Source organism: Grus americana, chromosome 4 (genome assembly GCF_028858705.1).
Source record: "Grus americana isolate bGruAme1 chromosome 4, bGruAme1.mat, whole genome shotgun sequence".
Taxonomy (NCBI): domain Eukaryota; kingdom Metazoa; phylum Chordata; class Aves; order Gruiformes; family Gruidae; genus Grus; species Grus americana.
In genome coordinates, this window is record NC_072855.1 from 55,956,250 (window position 1) to 55,968,998 (window position 12,749).

A 12,749-nucleotide genomic window follows, 5' to 3' on the forward strand; every position below is an offset into this window, starting at 1 on the left:
CGAAAATAATCTGGCAAAACTGAGACAGACCTTGACCGTTCTTTGTGTCATTCACTCTTCCAAAAAGAGACAGAGACTGAGCCTATTTGCACAGGTGTAGGCTGCACGAGATGCTGCTGAAGTCATTTCTGTTGAAGTAAACACAATGCTTTTTGTCTAGAAAACCCATGTATTTTCCTACGGGATAGGGCTTGCCAGGCCAGCACCTTTCCGAGGGCTGGGGAGAGGGAGCTGCCCGTCACGGGCACAGGAGTGACGCTCTGCCGTCAGCACAGAGCTATTTTAGCCAGTTGTAAGGGCAACCTTTTATCTCCAGTCTGCTTCTGAAATGTTTCACAGAAATTAAAGCAAAACCAAAAGCCAGAGAACAACCTGTGATGTGAAAAACAAATTACTCAGCGATGACCCGAACTTCTTAGAAATCACTCCGATCTGCATCGAGGGCGCCGAATGTGGCATTTTGCTAAAGCACTTTCTCACCATCCTGCCTTCCCCTGGTGGGGGACAACCGCGCATACGGCTTCTCCCGGGCACCGCTGATGAGCACAGCGCTTGTAGACCCCCTCCTGCCACCCCTGGCGTGAAGGACACATCCACAGGTGGGAGAGGGTCTGGCTGGGAAGCTAATGCTCTCCTAAAATCCCCCCCCGGCCCCGCAACACCTCTCAGGCAGGCCGGAGTAGAGCAGTCTGGAGGCTGCTCTGGTTTGCGCGGCTGGGACAGCACCGCGGAGGGGAGGCCACCGGGTCAGTTTGGTGCTCAGGACTTCCAGGACGGTGTTTCGGTGGTGTGAAACCCCAGCGTCGGTTCCCACAGAGGCGGTTTTGCATACTCTTACTTCTGGTCCCCGCAGCCGCCCGGCTGGAAAGGCTCCAGCTCCTCCGGAGAAGGAGGGCGGCGAGCGGTGCGGGAGCGGGATGGCGTACGGAGGGGACGGCAGCAGCAGCCTGTCCCCGGCTGGCGAGGGCTGGCAGGCCGGGGGGACACCAAATCCCGCTCCCGGGGCCACGGGGCTGAGACCAGCAGTCAGATGTCCTTCTGCGGCTCCAGCTGTGGCGGGCATGATACCGTTTCTCCTGTGGAGAGCAACAAAGCCAGAGTTTGGGAGCGGTGTAATTAGCCCTGCTCGCCAGGGACGCGCGGGGAGTCACGCACCCGAGCCGCGGGGTGTGCAGACGTGTGGAAGTGGGCGCTCGCCTGGCCCGGTGTCCGGTTGGACCTGCGCAGAGTGGTGCAGCACGTGGGCCCGGGACTCACTTTTGGGGAAAGCCGAGGAGCTTTCGGCGTTGATTTTTTTTGGGTTTTTTTTTGGCTTTTCTTTTACATCGCAAGCCGGCTACCGAGCGGCGCTACCGGTGCCCCAAGCCCCCGGCCGCAGCCGAGGGAAAGCAGCCCGAGGAAGAAGTCGCGGCCCCCGCAGCCGTCCGTCCCGCGGGGACGGCAGACGGGCCCCCGCGGCCGTGGGAAAGAGCCGCCGGGCCCCGGCGGGGGAGGGGGGGGGGAATGCGGGAGGGGGGTGCCCCGGGTCGCGGGGGCTGCCGCTGGCGGGCGGCACCCTGCAACCCGGCGGTGCCCCACGGACCCGCCAGCTCCCGCGCGGCGCGGGGCGCAAAACGGTGCGGAGAGAGGGGGGAAAGCAGAATGGGGGGGGGGGGGAAGGAGAGGGGAAAAGCGGGGAAAAAAACCCCAAAAGGGCAAAAAGCGGCAGCAGCCTGAAAAAAAGCCCCAGGCGGGGCGGCGGCCCCGCGGTCGGGGACAGGGAGGAGGACGGGGGCGCCCCCGCACCCGCTGCACGGGGGCGCACGGCGCCGCGCCGCGTGGAGGGGGGGTGGCGGTGCCAGGGGGGTGTGCTGCGCGCGCGGGGCGGTGCGGCACGCGGGGCGGGCGCCGACGTCAGGGCGCCGCGTGCATATTGATGCGGGGGCCCGGCCGCTTTCGTCAAGGAGCAGAAGGAAGCAAGATGGCGGCCCTGTAGGAGCGGGGAGCGCGGCGCCCGGCTGTGCGTGCTGGATGTCGGCAAGGCTGAGGGACGCGGCAGAGGTCAGAGCGGGCCCCCCGCGCTGGCCGCCTTCTCCCCGGTCCCCCGGGGGTGTCGCGGGGCTGCGCCGCGCCGCTGGGTGTCGGCGGGGGGTGGGCGCCGCGGCGGCTCCCCCAACATGGCTGACTGACAGAGGCGGCGGGGGGCGCCGCGGGCCCCCGCCGCCCCCTCCCCGCGGGGCCGGCCCCCAACTTTGCCTCGCCGCCCCTCCCCGCGTCTTTGTCTGCGCGGCGGCGGCGGGGGGACGGGGACGGTGGCGGGAGGCGCCCCGCCGCCTTTGAGCGCCCGCCGGCCGGCCGGCTGCTCCCCGCCGCGGGGCTGCCCCGCTTTCCCCTCCGCCGCGCCCCGGGCGGCGCTGCGCCCCGCGGGGACCGGCATTCCCACCCCCTCTCCTCGGCTTCCCGGGGCCGCCCGCACGCTGAGCCCCGCGGAGCGCGGCCGTGGGGGGGGGGCCGGGGCGGCGGCGGCGGGCCCCGGCTTTGTGCCGCTCCCCGGCCCCGGGCGGACACAAAGGCGGGCGCAGCCCCGGGGAAAGGGGGAGAGGGCGGGAGGGGGCTTGCGGAGTTTTGGGGAGGGCGGGAGGGGGAAACGAAACCCGGTCCTGGGGGGCGAGGGAGAAGTGTGTGCGGGTGTGGGGGGGAGGGCTCGTTGCGAGGCCTTCCTTTTTCTGTGCAATCTACACGCGCGTTTCGTCCGCGTTGCTAAATCCTGCTGTCGGGGCCACTTGCACAATGTGGCCACGGGAAGAAGGAAAAAAAATAAAATTACTTTCTCGTGCATGTTCCCCTAAAATAACGCTTTCGGCGAGGTCAGACTTGTTCCCCGCCAGATGACAGACAAGAGCAACAACCTTACCACATTTGTAAGTCGGACGCGCAGCACCGTACGCTCGCATCGTGGCGTTTATTGGCGTTAAATCACCCCTTTAGACACTAGTAGTCATTTTAAAATATACATAGTTAAAAGGAGGCTTTTCGGCTCGCGGTTTGGATCTTGGAAATTTAGCAGACCCTTTTTTTGCTAAGTAATTTTCCTTTTCATAGAGTGAGGTGAAGGGAGAAGTGATGTGGTCTAGCGTGCTTCCATCAAAATGTTGCAACCAAAGATCTCATCACAAGATTTGTTTTCCATGATGAGTGGCATGCAAATGTGCAGGCTTTGAGCAGCGATCAGCAGCTCTGAATCTTAGTTCAGTACAATTGTTTTCTTTTTTCTTTTTTTTTTCCTTTTTGAATGTGAAGTTTGGGAGTTTCAGAGATGAGGAGATACTGTCCCTAGTGAAAGCAGGTCAGTGGGTGTTGTTTGTCGGCTAATGAGGCCATTCTATTTGCATGTTAATGGCAGGTTGACTTACTGTGCAGCAGGGGGTGAGTGTAGTAACATGTATATTCACTTGTGTATCTGCATGTGTATTCCACTACGACACTTTCTCTGGAGGTTGTAAAGTGCAAAACAGGACGTGGTTGTCGAAGATAGTCAACAGGGAGATGTTAATGGTCAGGAGTCATGTATAAACGCGAGTTAGAGGGGGATCGGACTGAGTAAAAGGTGGCAAAACCAACACTGTGGTACATGCATTGGCCTTTTAAGAGATGCCCTCGGCACGGCAGGCTGACCGTAGATTATAAATCATTCCTTCTCTTATCTTTTGGGAGTTAGACAAATTTGCTTAAGTGGTGTGTGATGAACGTATTGGCTTCTTTTAAGAGTAGCCATGGAAAATGAGCACATTTCTTTGAGCTCTTAGGGCTGCTTGGCCCTCAACTGCCGTTATATTTCCTAAAACTTCTTTCATTCTTGGTGGGTTTTTTCTTTTCCTGGTCACCTCATGGCTAATTTCTTGCACTCCTCCAAATAAAGGTAAGCCTCTGCAGTTTCTATATAGATTACCATTTGTGTATTATCGCTAAAGGTCTGTGACTAACAATGGTCAGGTAACAGTTTTTAATAGACTGTCATACAGAAACACCACTACTTTTAGCTCTTTCTCTCTCAACACATGGCACTTTGGTTGGTGCTGTCCTTTGATACTTTCATTCTCAGTTGCTAAACATCTGAGTTTTTTTCAAAAGACTCACACAAAATAATACAAACACTGATACTATTTTGCTGCATCTGCATTAAGACAGTTTTGTATGTTTCTTTTTCTGCTCCCAAATGATATTCTTTCTATTATATTTAAGACTGTTGTGTCTTGAAAACATTGGTGAATCTAGCAAGTCAAGAACTTTTGGTCTGCCAGATCTGCTGCTGTTAACACTTTGAAAGAATGTACGCATCTTGGATTTTATCGTTCAGGAAAAACAACAATTTGGAACCAATGTAAATAAATCACTGTTGGGCAATACTTTCTCTTCCTCAGTGTCACGGAAAGCATAGTGTGAACCCTACCAGTGAAGTCGGAAAACACTTACATCTAGCAACCAGAGTGTAGTGAGGAAGTAAAAAAGAGAGGGCAAAGATGTGAAAAATAACAGTACTTAGGTGGTGGGACTCAACTGCTGTTTACGTGAAACGAAGAACTCAAAAGTCATCTTTCAGTGGAAATAGTTGTTTCACTTTTGGGAAGCGACATCAAAAAACTCTGTGAATGCATCAAGGGAACCTCCTTCAGAAAGTGGTTTTGTATTGTCCATTTCAGAACTAATTATTAACAAGTCCTTAAAAGAAGAAAAGGTTGAATAGGAGACACTGAGGCTCCCAAATTTTCCAAACTATCACTGTTCCTAGTAAGGCTTTTAACAAGGACTTTGGCATTGTGCTGATTCCTGGCTTTTAGCCAGGGAAACTGGTATTGTTTTGATATAATGTGCATGGTCTTAGACTTCGGCATGTCAACATTGTTTAAAGAACAAGAAACGTGTGCCTGCTGAGGAGTTATTTTGACGGACAGATTTCCAAGGTCTCTTGTTGGCACCAGTGCTGCACTGGGTAACAGAAGTAGGAGGTTGTAAATGTTTTGGTTTCTGTGTGCAGAATTGGGAGACCCTGTAGTTGGTGTTGGAACAGGGGTTTTAGCTGCTGGAGTTGGAAGGGACTGTTCCCCTCTTGCCCCGAGCGCTTCAGATGCTGCTGGGACTGTGTCTCCCATATGGTTCCTTTAAATACTCCCAACAGCCAGATGGCCCTAAAGGGGGAAAATTTAAAAAAAAAAAAAAACAAAAACCAAACAAAACCAACCAAACAAAAAAACCCCCTCATCATGTTTTGGAACAAATCTACTGCTCAGGTGTTGAAAAACATGAAGTTTGGGCTGGAGTAATGTTACTGACTCTGTTTGGGATTACAGGGAGCGCTTCACTTCTAAGTTACTTGCATGGGCAGTAGAGCGGTTTTTCTCAGTGTGTGCCTAAGCAGTGACTTTAAATCCCTTGCTCCGTTTCATTCCCAGTGGAAGATGTCTCGTGTTTCTACAGGAGCCAAATAAGGGTCTTTTTAAAAAAATTGTCCATTTTTCAAGGTGGAATTTCAGATGAGCTGTCAAATTTGGCTTGTCACAGCAGTGACCCTTCTACCTCTCTCACTTGACTGCCGCACAGTAGCTCTAAGCGTGGTAGCAGCATCTGCAAGCCAGCTTCACAATTGGAGCCTGAAAGTGGTAGAACAAAGTTGCCAAGTTTCAAGTAGAGTTGGTGGTTATCTTGGAAACTGTGCTGGAGAACACAACCACAAATGATTTTGCCAAATAATATACAGTATTTATTTAGTCCAGCTCTCTGATTGCTGTTAAGGCAGTCAGCCAGCCAGCAGCAGTAAGTGTTGTGACATCATTTTGAAAGGCAATGTGCTGGTTCTGAAATGGAGTGGGATGTACTATGATTCATTATTTAAAAAAAAAAAAAAAAAGCTGTAGTCTGAACAGAGATAAAGCGTATGACTGCATCATGGCTGAAAGCCAAAAAGGGAATTATATGAATCAATCACACTTGTAGCATTATTCCGATCCCATACTCCATAAGGCAGTGAATACCTTCTTACTCATTTAATGATATTCTACAGGAAAAATATCCTTTTGAACACTGAACAAGTAACTAGTAATAAGTTGCCATAGTTCCGGTTGTTGCACTTTCAGATCCTCACTGCCTGCATGTTTAATTTGCATAGCTGGTCCCAATATCCTAGATAATAAAATGTTACAAATGGAAAGTACCATGAGTAATCATCTTCTCAGTCACCCATTGAAAAGAAGTCACTTCGGCCTTCCCTTAGGGTAGATGAGTCTCTTAACACAAACAATCAAAAAATCACCCATTTTCCCAAGGAGTTGCTCAGTGGGTGGAGACAGAGGTGATGGGGTTAAGGAATGAAATTCTGAACCTCCAGCATCAGCTGGACTAATCCCAAGAGCAGCTGATGACTGACCCAAAAAGGTTGTTTGGATTAAAATACTGGGAATGTGCCTCGCATTACGTAGCAGGGAGTAACAGAAGGTAGAGGAAAAACAAGGTTTGAGAAATAGGAAGAACAGCTAACCAGCTAACTAATTTCACCCACATATCTCACATTGTTCTTGGAATGAGGAAAAAAAAAAATCCCCTGCCTTATAAGAGGATCAGAAAGAGTGTTCTACTAGTTGTTCATAGTGAAGGATTTTAAGTCTGGGGACAATTTAAAGAAGGTTGCTATGCTTTGAAAGACGCTTTAACAATTAAAAGCCATAAAGATTTAGATCCCTGTTTATCTTTTCAAGCAGGATTGTTCATCTGTGTCAAACACCTCCCAGAAAGCTGAATCATCTTAGCAACCTGAACAAAATTCAGGCTGTCCTTCAAAACCAAAGCTTTCTGTGGAGATGTGGATTCCAAGTTGGAGTGTTGTTGCCCTGTAGCTTACATATGGCAATAAACCCCAGTAGGATTATTCTTAAAAATAAATAGAGGCTTGCAGTATTGAGTCTTCAGTTTGACCTAATTCTTGGTGTGTGTAGTTTTTTTCCTCTTACTAAAAAAAAATAAAAAAATGCAGCATTTTATTGCAGCATACAAAGGAATAGGCTTGTTCTATGCTCGAGTTCAGCAAGAAAGGAAAATTCAGCATTTTAATCCTAATCAAATATAGCATATCTTTTAAGACAGTTTCAAAGAAGTAGCAAAGAAGTGAGCAGGTGAGTGGTTAGATAGCTAAGATAACCAGGAATAGCTAGATAACCAAGTACCCCTTGGAAGTGTCTCCCATGGATACAAGGCAGTAGCCTCAGCACTTTCTGATTAATTACTATGATGCAATTTAGGCAATGTGAAATATCTTCATGTGTTCTACAGCGTTACCTCCAACCTCAAATATATTCCACGTGGGTTCTCAGCATATGAATATTGGTTTCAACAGGTGTATGCATGGGGGAGGAGAAGCTTCCAGGTTTAAGTTGAATTTTTTGCAGATGTATAAAGAGGATAATGACTTCTGCATTCTTTATTCTACATGAGCTACCCTATCCTTAAGCTTACGTTTCAGTGACTAAAATTTTAACAACTTCTCTGCCTAATCTCCTTGCTAATAATGCATAAACAGTCCAAGCTTTGTCTTCCAACATCCTGGCGTGAGCTGCTTTAAGTCACATCGTGTTGGAAAAGGATTTGGCTCGATTGCAGTAATACCCCGGCTTACCAAGTGGGTAGATGTTTAGGTCAGGACGATGACTCTCCATGTGGTTGCACGCACGTGGTTAGAGTGTTTACAAACAGCGTCCCAGCATCCTCAGCAGCTGCCTTGACGCAGCCAGTGAGGACAGAGTTCTAGGAATGTCCCTGGTCCTCACGGGTGGCGGAGGAGGGGGAAAGAAATAAAAAAATGCAGAGTTTAAGAAAACATATCATAGTTTGGGGTTTGGCTGAGCTTTCTGCATCTGTGTTGCATTCTAGAGCATTGGCTCCTCTGTCAGACACCGCTGTTCCCCCCCCCCCCCCTCCTGCACTCGAGCGCAATCTGGGCTGTGTGGATGTGTTTGCCTGGAACGGACTGACCCTAAGTATAAGACGGGGATTAAGGGAATTGTTGCAAAGGTTTCAAATGATTTTCCTACCCCCCCCTCCCCCTTTTAAAAATTTATAAGGAATTCAATCCCCAAAAGCTTTCATGACAAAACAGCTTTTTGCAATACACAGAATCCCACTGTAAATGGCTATATATTTTTTCCTTAATTAGGCATGACTCACTGCCTGTTAGAATACTAGAACAATTCCCTTTTTAAAGAACAAAAAAGAAATCATGAATCCTACTAACTTTATAAGTAAAATCAAATAGCTAAAAGTCTTTATTACTTAATGAGACATGTTGACACAAAGAGGCATTGCTGTTACGAAAGCTAATACGACTGTAAGGCAAGTTTTGGATCTCCATTAGACATAAGAAGCTTGGTGGAGACTTCTGCATTTACTCAACCAAAGAAATAATGCCACCAATCTGTTGTTTTGGTGTTGGGTTTTTTTTTTTTAAAAAAAAAGGAGGGGGAGAAGTGGTGGTAATTATTGAGGTTGTCTTTCCAAGATAGTTTCAAGAAACCCAGATAAAAATACATTGCAGATGGTCAGAAGTACCCAACTGACAAAGTGTTTCATGCCTGCCCCTGTGGACTAAACCAAAGCTGTCAGACAGGTTCTGGTCTCCAGAGACACTTAAAGCCCGTGCGGTGTGTGCACTGTGGGACCTTAGCAGAGGTTCTGCCTCTCATCCACAAACACTATTTTCCAGTCCCGTGCACGTTTTTCAGACTCTTTCATGCAGTTTTGCAGCAAGCGCTCAGGATGGTGTGCAAAACACATTGCTTGCTTTACAAAATGAATCCTAAGAACTGGTTTTTCCTCCTAAGGAAGAAGCAGTTGGTACAAGTGTCTCTTCCATATTCTGAATTTGTCTAGATGAGTCATGGTATTTACCATCATACAACAGAGTACAAAGGCCAGTCTACAGATCTTCTTATACACATGACTTCTACTATTAGTTGTATGTTCGCATTGGTTGCTTCCATTTTATGTTAATGTCTCTTACAATCACTGTATTTTTTGTTATTACACTCCAGTGGTTTCTTTCTCACCTGTCTTAATTGCAAGACCCACTTATTTGGGTCACATCCAGAAGCTGCTTCTGTTTCACTAGGCTCTTCACCTCCTTTTGTTTTCCTTTCTGACTTCTTTTTGGCCCACAGTTCCCATTACTCTTACAGCAGCTGGGTAGCAGAAGGTAGCAAGCAAAAATAAAGAATATGTGACAAAGGCATTTCTGAGTTTGCACTGACTATTTGTTCCTTCTCTTGCCACTTTTAGTGCTGTTGGAGAGATCAAAGGGTAAATGTTAACCCCGGGTCTGATGCTGACAAGAGCGTTTTGCCCTCAACTTCAGTGTCCTTTAATAACTTTCCATATTTGTCCCTTAGCATGAGAGACAACAACTGTTCGTGCAGCACTCACCCCCATTTCATGCCCCCGATACTTTTTTCATCTTTGTTTAATCTGTTTGTTCTTTCAGTGCTACTTCACTTGTGTTTGAAGTCACATACTTTGAAGTTATACAATTTTTATACTTGCCAAAGGACACAAAACTCTTTCAGCTCTTATGTAAGCAAAAAGGAGAAAAGAATGATTGCATATTTCCTCTTGTGTGCAAGTAGCATTACTGTCCTGCTCATGGTAAAATGAGGAAAATGAATTGTTGCAGTAAAGCAGGAGTTGCTTCCCTTCCTCCAAAGTTACTCAAGTTCACAGAAGTGAGATATTTCCTTGAAGCCTAAAGTGCTTGTATAGCTTAATAAAAGGAGTACAATGTATCCCTGAAAGACAACATATGAAAGCTGGAAAATACATTGGACTCACCTTTCCCTGGGATTTGGAGAAGGTGGGGGTATGTGTGTGTATATATTACAGACCTTAACGTATTTTCTCTTCAAATTATCAATATTTTGTTCCCACTGCACTCCTTTGCTTTTCTGTTTAAATTCAAGTTTCTTCTGCCCCAAAAGGTCTGAAGTATAACTAAAATGGCAACAGTAAAAATCAAAAGCACAAAAGCTGAGCAACTAAATAGAGTCAGACTTAACACTTCTTTAATTCATGTAACCAGTAGACATTTTTGGGTAAAGAAAGCCTATGCTAGTGAGTCTCCATTCCATGCACAGTCAGTTTGTGAGAGTACACATCACATACCCAGGAGCAAATAAAAATATTGACCAAATAGGGAGAAGCACTCTTGATATTTATAAACATGGAAAATGCACAAACCGGAAAAATACAGCCTTTCAGTTCTCTGTTGTTTCTACGGTGCTCTCCATGCTTTCCGCAGAATATTTGTTCTCTTTAAATAAGTTTGGACCTGTACTTTTCTGCTTCCCTGTAATCCTTAATGCAGAGAAGAAACTTTTGTAGGTTTGAGAAAGCAGTAGGAAAAATAAGAATTGTGCTGATCTATTTTCTTTTTCTCTGTTACTAGGTGTAGTACCTGAGAAATGAGAGACTAGGCAGGAAAACACAGATTTGTATGGATTTTTTCCACTGTGTCTACATTATGTAATTGACAATACATTAGGTATAGGTGGCTTTTTTTTTTTTTCCCCAGTGCTGTCAGCTGACTTGTGATTGTGCAAACTGATGGCAGCCCTTGCCATTTTCACAAAGCCCTATTCATTTTCCTTGCTCTCACAGAGCTGTAACAGTTTGGCTGTGTAGAGACACTTGCAGGAGTGAGGCACCTAGTCAGTCACGTATTTTGTAACAACTGAAAAAAAGAAAAGTAGTTTTGGGGGTATTTTGTCTTGTTTGAGGAGGGAAGGAGAGGAAATGGATGGAAAGACTTAGAGGCAGGTATAGAAGCTAAAAATGAATTTTTATTTAAAAAACACCCCACAAACCTTTCAAAGCAGTTGCAAGTTAACATATTTTTTTTGCTATAAAATATAAACTCTAGCTGATGGATTGGAAAGAAGTTTTGTCTCTGGAAGAGTGAGTCTGTAACTACCTAATGGATAGCTTCTTTTTCTTGAAACAACTGCTACTAGCTGGTTGGAGATACTTAGTTGGACAAGCTGGAGCATGAGTCTAATTCAGGATGGCAACTCTGATGCTTCTAAATATAAGGAGAGTGGATAGAGTGAGATTAATTATTGCACGTTAGGAGGCACCTCTTATCCCAGCCACAAAACAGAATCCCACTGTGCTTGGGGCTGTACAAACATAAGCCATTTTTGTTCTGTTTTGCTATTTAATTCAGTAGAGGAGACACAGAAAAGGGGTCTGGCAGCGCACAAGGGACTAGAGTGCTAGTAACTTGTGTTTATAACGCAAAGCAGAGGCAGGCAGCTCCCTTCCAAAAAACTAAATATTTGCAGCAAATAAAGTAAAGCTGCTATTGCTACCTGCTCTCTGTGTGTGTTAAGAGGAGTTTCTAACCAACATTGCTGCAGTCTTTTCCCTAGGGTGCTAATATTAATGAGCAGGCAAAACATACAAAGAGAAAGGGTACAAAATTAATAAGCAACAAATGAAAGCCAAAGCACACACAGATCACGCAACGTGGTGCAAACCCTGCTGGAGCCATTCATTTTAGTGTCTTTTTTTTTTTTTTTTAACCCTAGAAGACATACAGGAAAGCTGTGGTATAGCTGGGAAATGAACCCATATCTCCTAAGCCCCAGTGCTTTACCCATGATACCCTCCTTCCTGCTCATTCAGAGGTTTACAGATAGTTTTCTCTGGTTACTAAGATAACAGAAGTATCAATTTTAAGAAACAGAAACTAGACTCAGAAACAAATAGCTTTTCACTTTTTCAGAAGTTGGGTTTTCAGTAGCATTTTCTGTTGATTGACAACACTTTTTTTTTTTTCCCTGTACAAGCCTTTGGACCTTTAAACCAGCAGTGCTCATCCAAAACAACCCAGCAAATTAAATACTGTTGTTCATCTCCTCAGGGAAGAGGATGGCTTTTTGCACACTGCTGTGACTGGAGCACTGTTGAAACCCTCCACTCCAAGTGAGAAAGGGTACAGGAAAGGATGTTATCTCAGTTTTACTGGCGCTGCAGATGTCTCCACGTACCTCCAAACAAATAAGCAAAATCTCACAATGAGCTAATTATAATTAAAAATATGTTGTGTCAGTTAATTGCAATGTGTGAAACCAAGTTGTGTAATGTCATTTCAGTAAGGTACTCCAATAACTTCCATTAACCTTTAATACCCTTGATCCTCCTATTCATTCAGACAAGATTTCCCACAGTCTGCAAACTGTTCCTGTACATCAGCTCCAACCTACCACACAACTTCAGTTTTGATCTGTTTTATCAATTAAAGGTTTGTCAGGGTTCATGAACCCTCACGCTGATGTCATACTTAGTAGCAGAGCTCAAAGGAAAAAAAAAAAAACAACCCAAACCAAAACCAACTTTAATTTGTTGTCAGAAATCTCTCTGCTGGAGATGGGATGCACAAGCCCATGCAGGTGACACAACCTTAGCAGCATTCACAGCTTTCTATGCAACAGTCACCTGTTACCTTCTAGACTTGAATCAGGGACGGTAAATTTTAATGTTGCCTCTCTCCGGTCTTTTGGAGTTCCTTTGGTGTGGGTAGTCATAGCTCAGCGTGCCTGGTTTGGTATGTAGTGTATGTAACCGAGAGCCTACCCTAAGTAACTTCAGTGCATTCACAGACTCGTGATACAATCCATGAAATGCATTTGGAAATAAAATCCGATGGGTAATTTAGCTCATGCAGCGTCTCTGGATGC

At 46.3% G+C, this 12,749-nt stretch overlaps 1 protein-coding gene across 1 annotated transcript in view; it reads left to right on the top strand.

The window, feature by feature from the left end:
* The first annotated feature begins 1,917 nt into the window (after positions 1-1,917).
* TET2 (tet methylcytosine dioxygenase 2) overlaps positions 1,918-12,749 on the top strand; it is a 74,772-nt gene continuing 63,940 nt past the window's right edge. Inside the window, exon 1 of the mRNA XM_054824502.1 lies at positions 1,918-2,040. Within this exon, the coding sequence (XP_054680477.1) occupies positions 2,011-2,040 (30 nt within the window). The 5' untranslated portion in view covers positions 1,918-2,010. The remainder of the gene's footprint in view (positions 2,041-12,749) is intronic.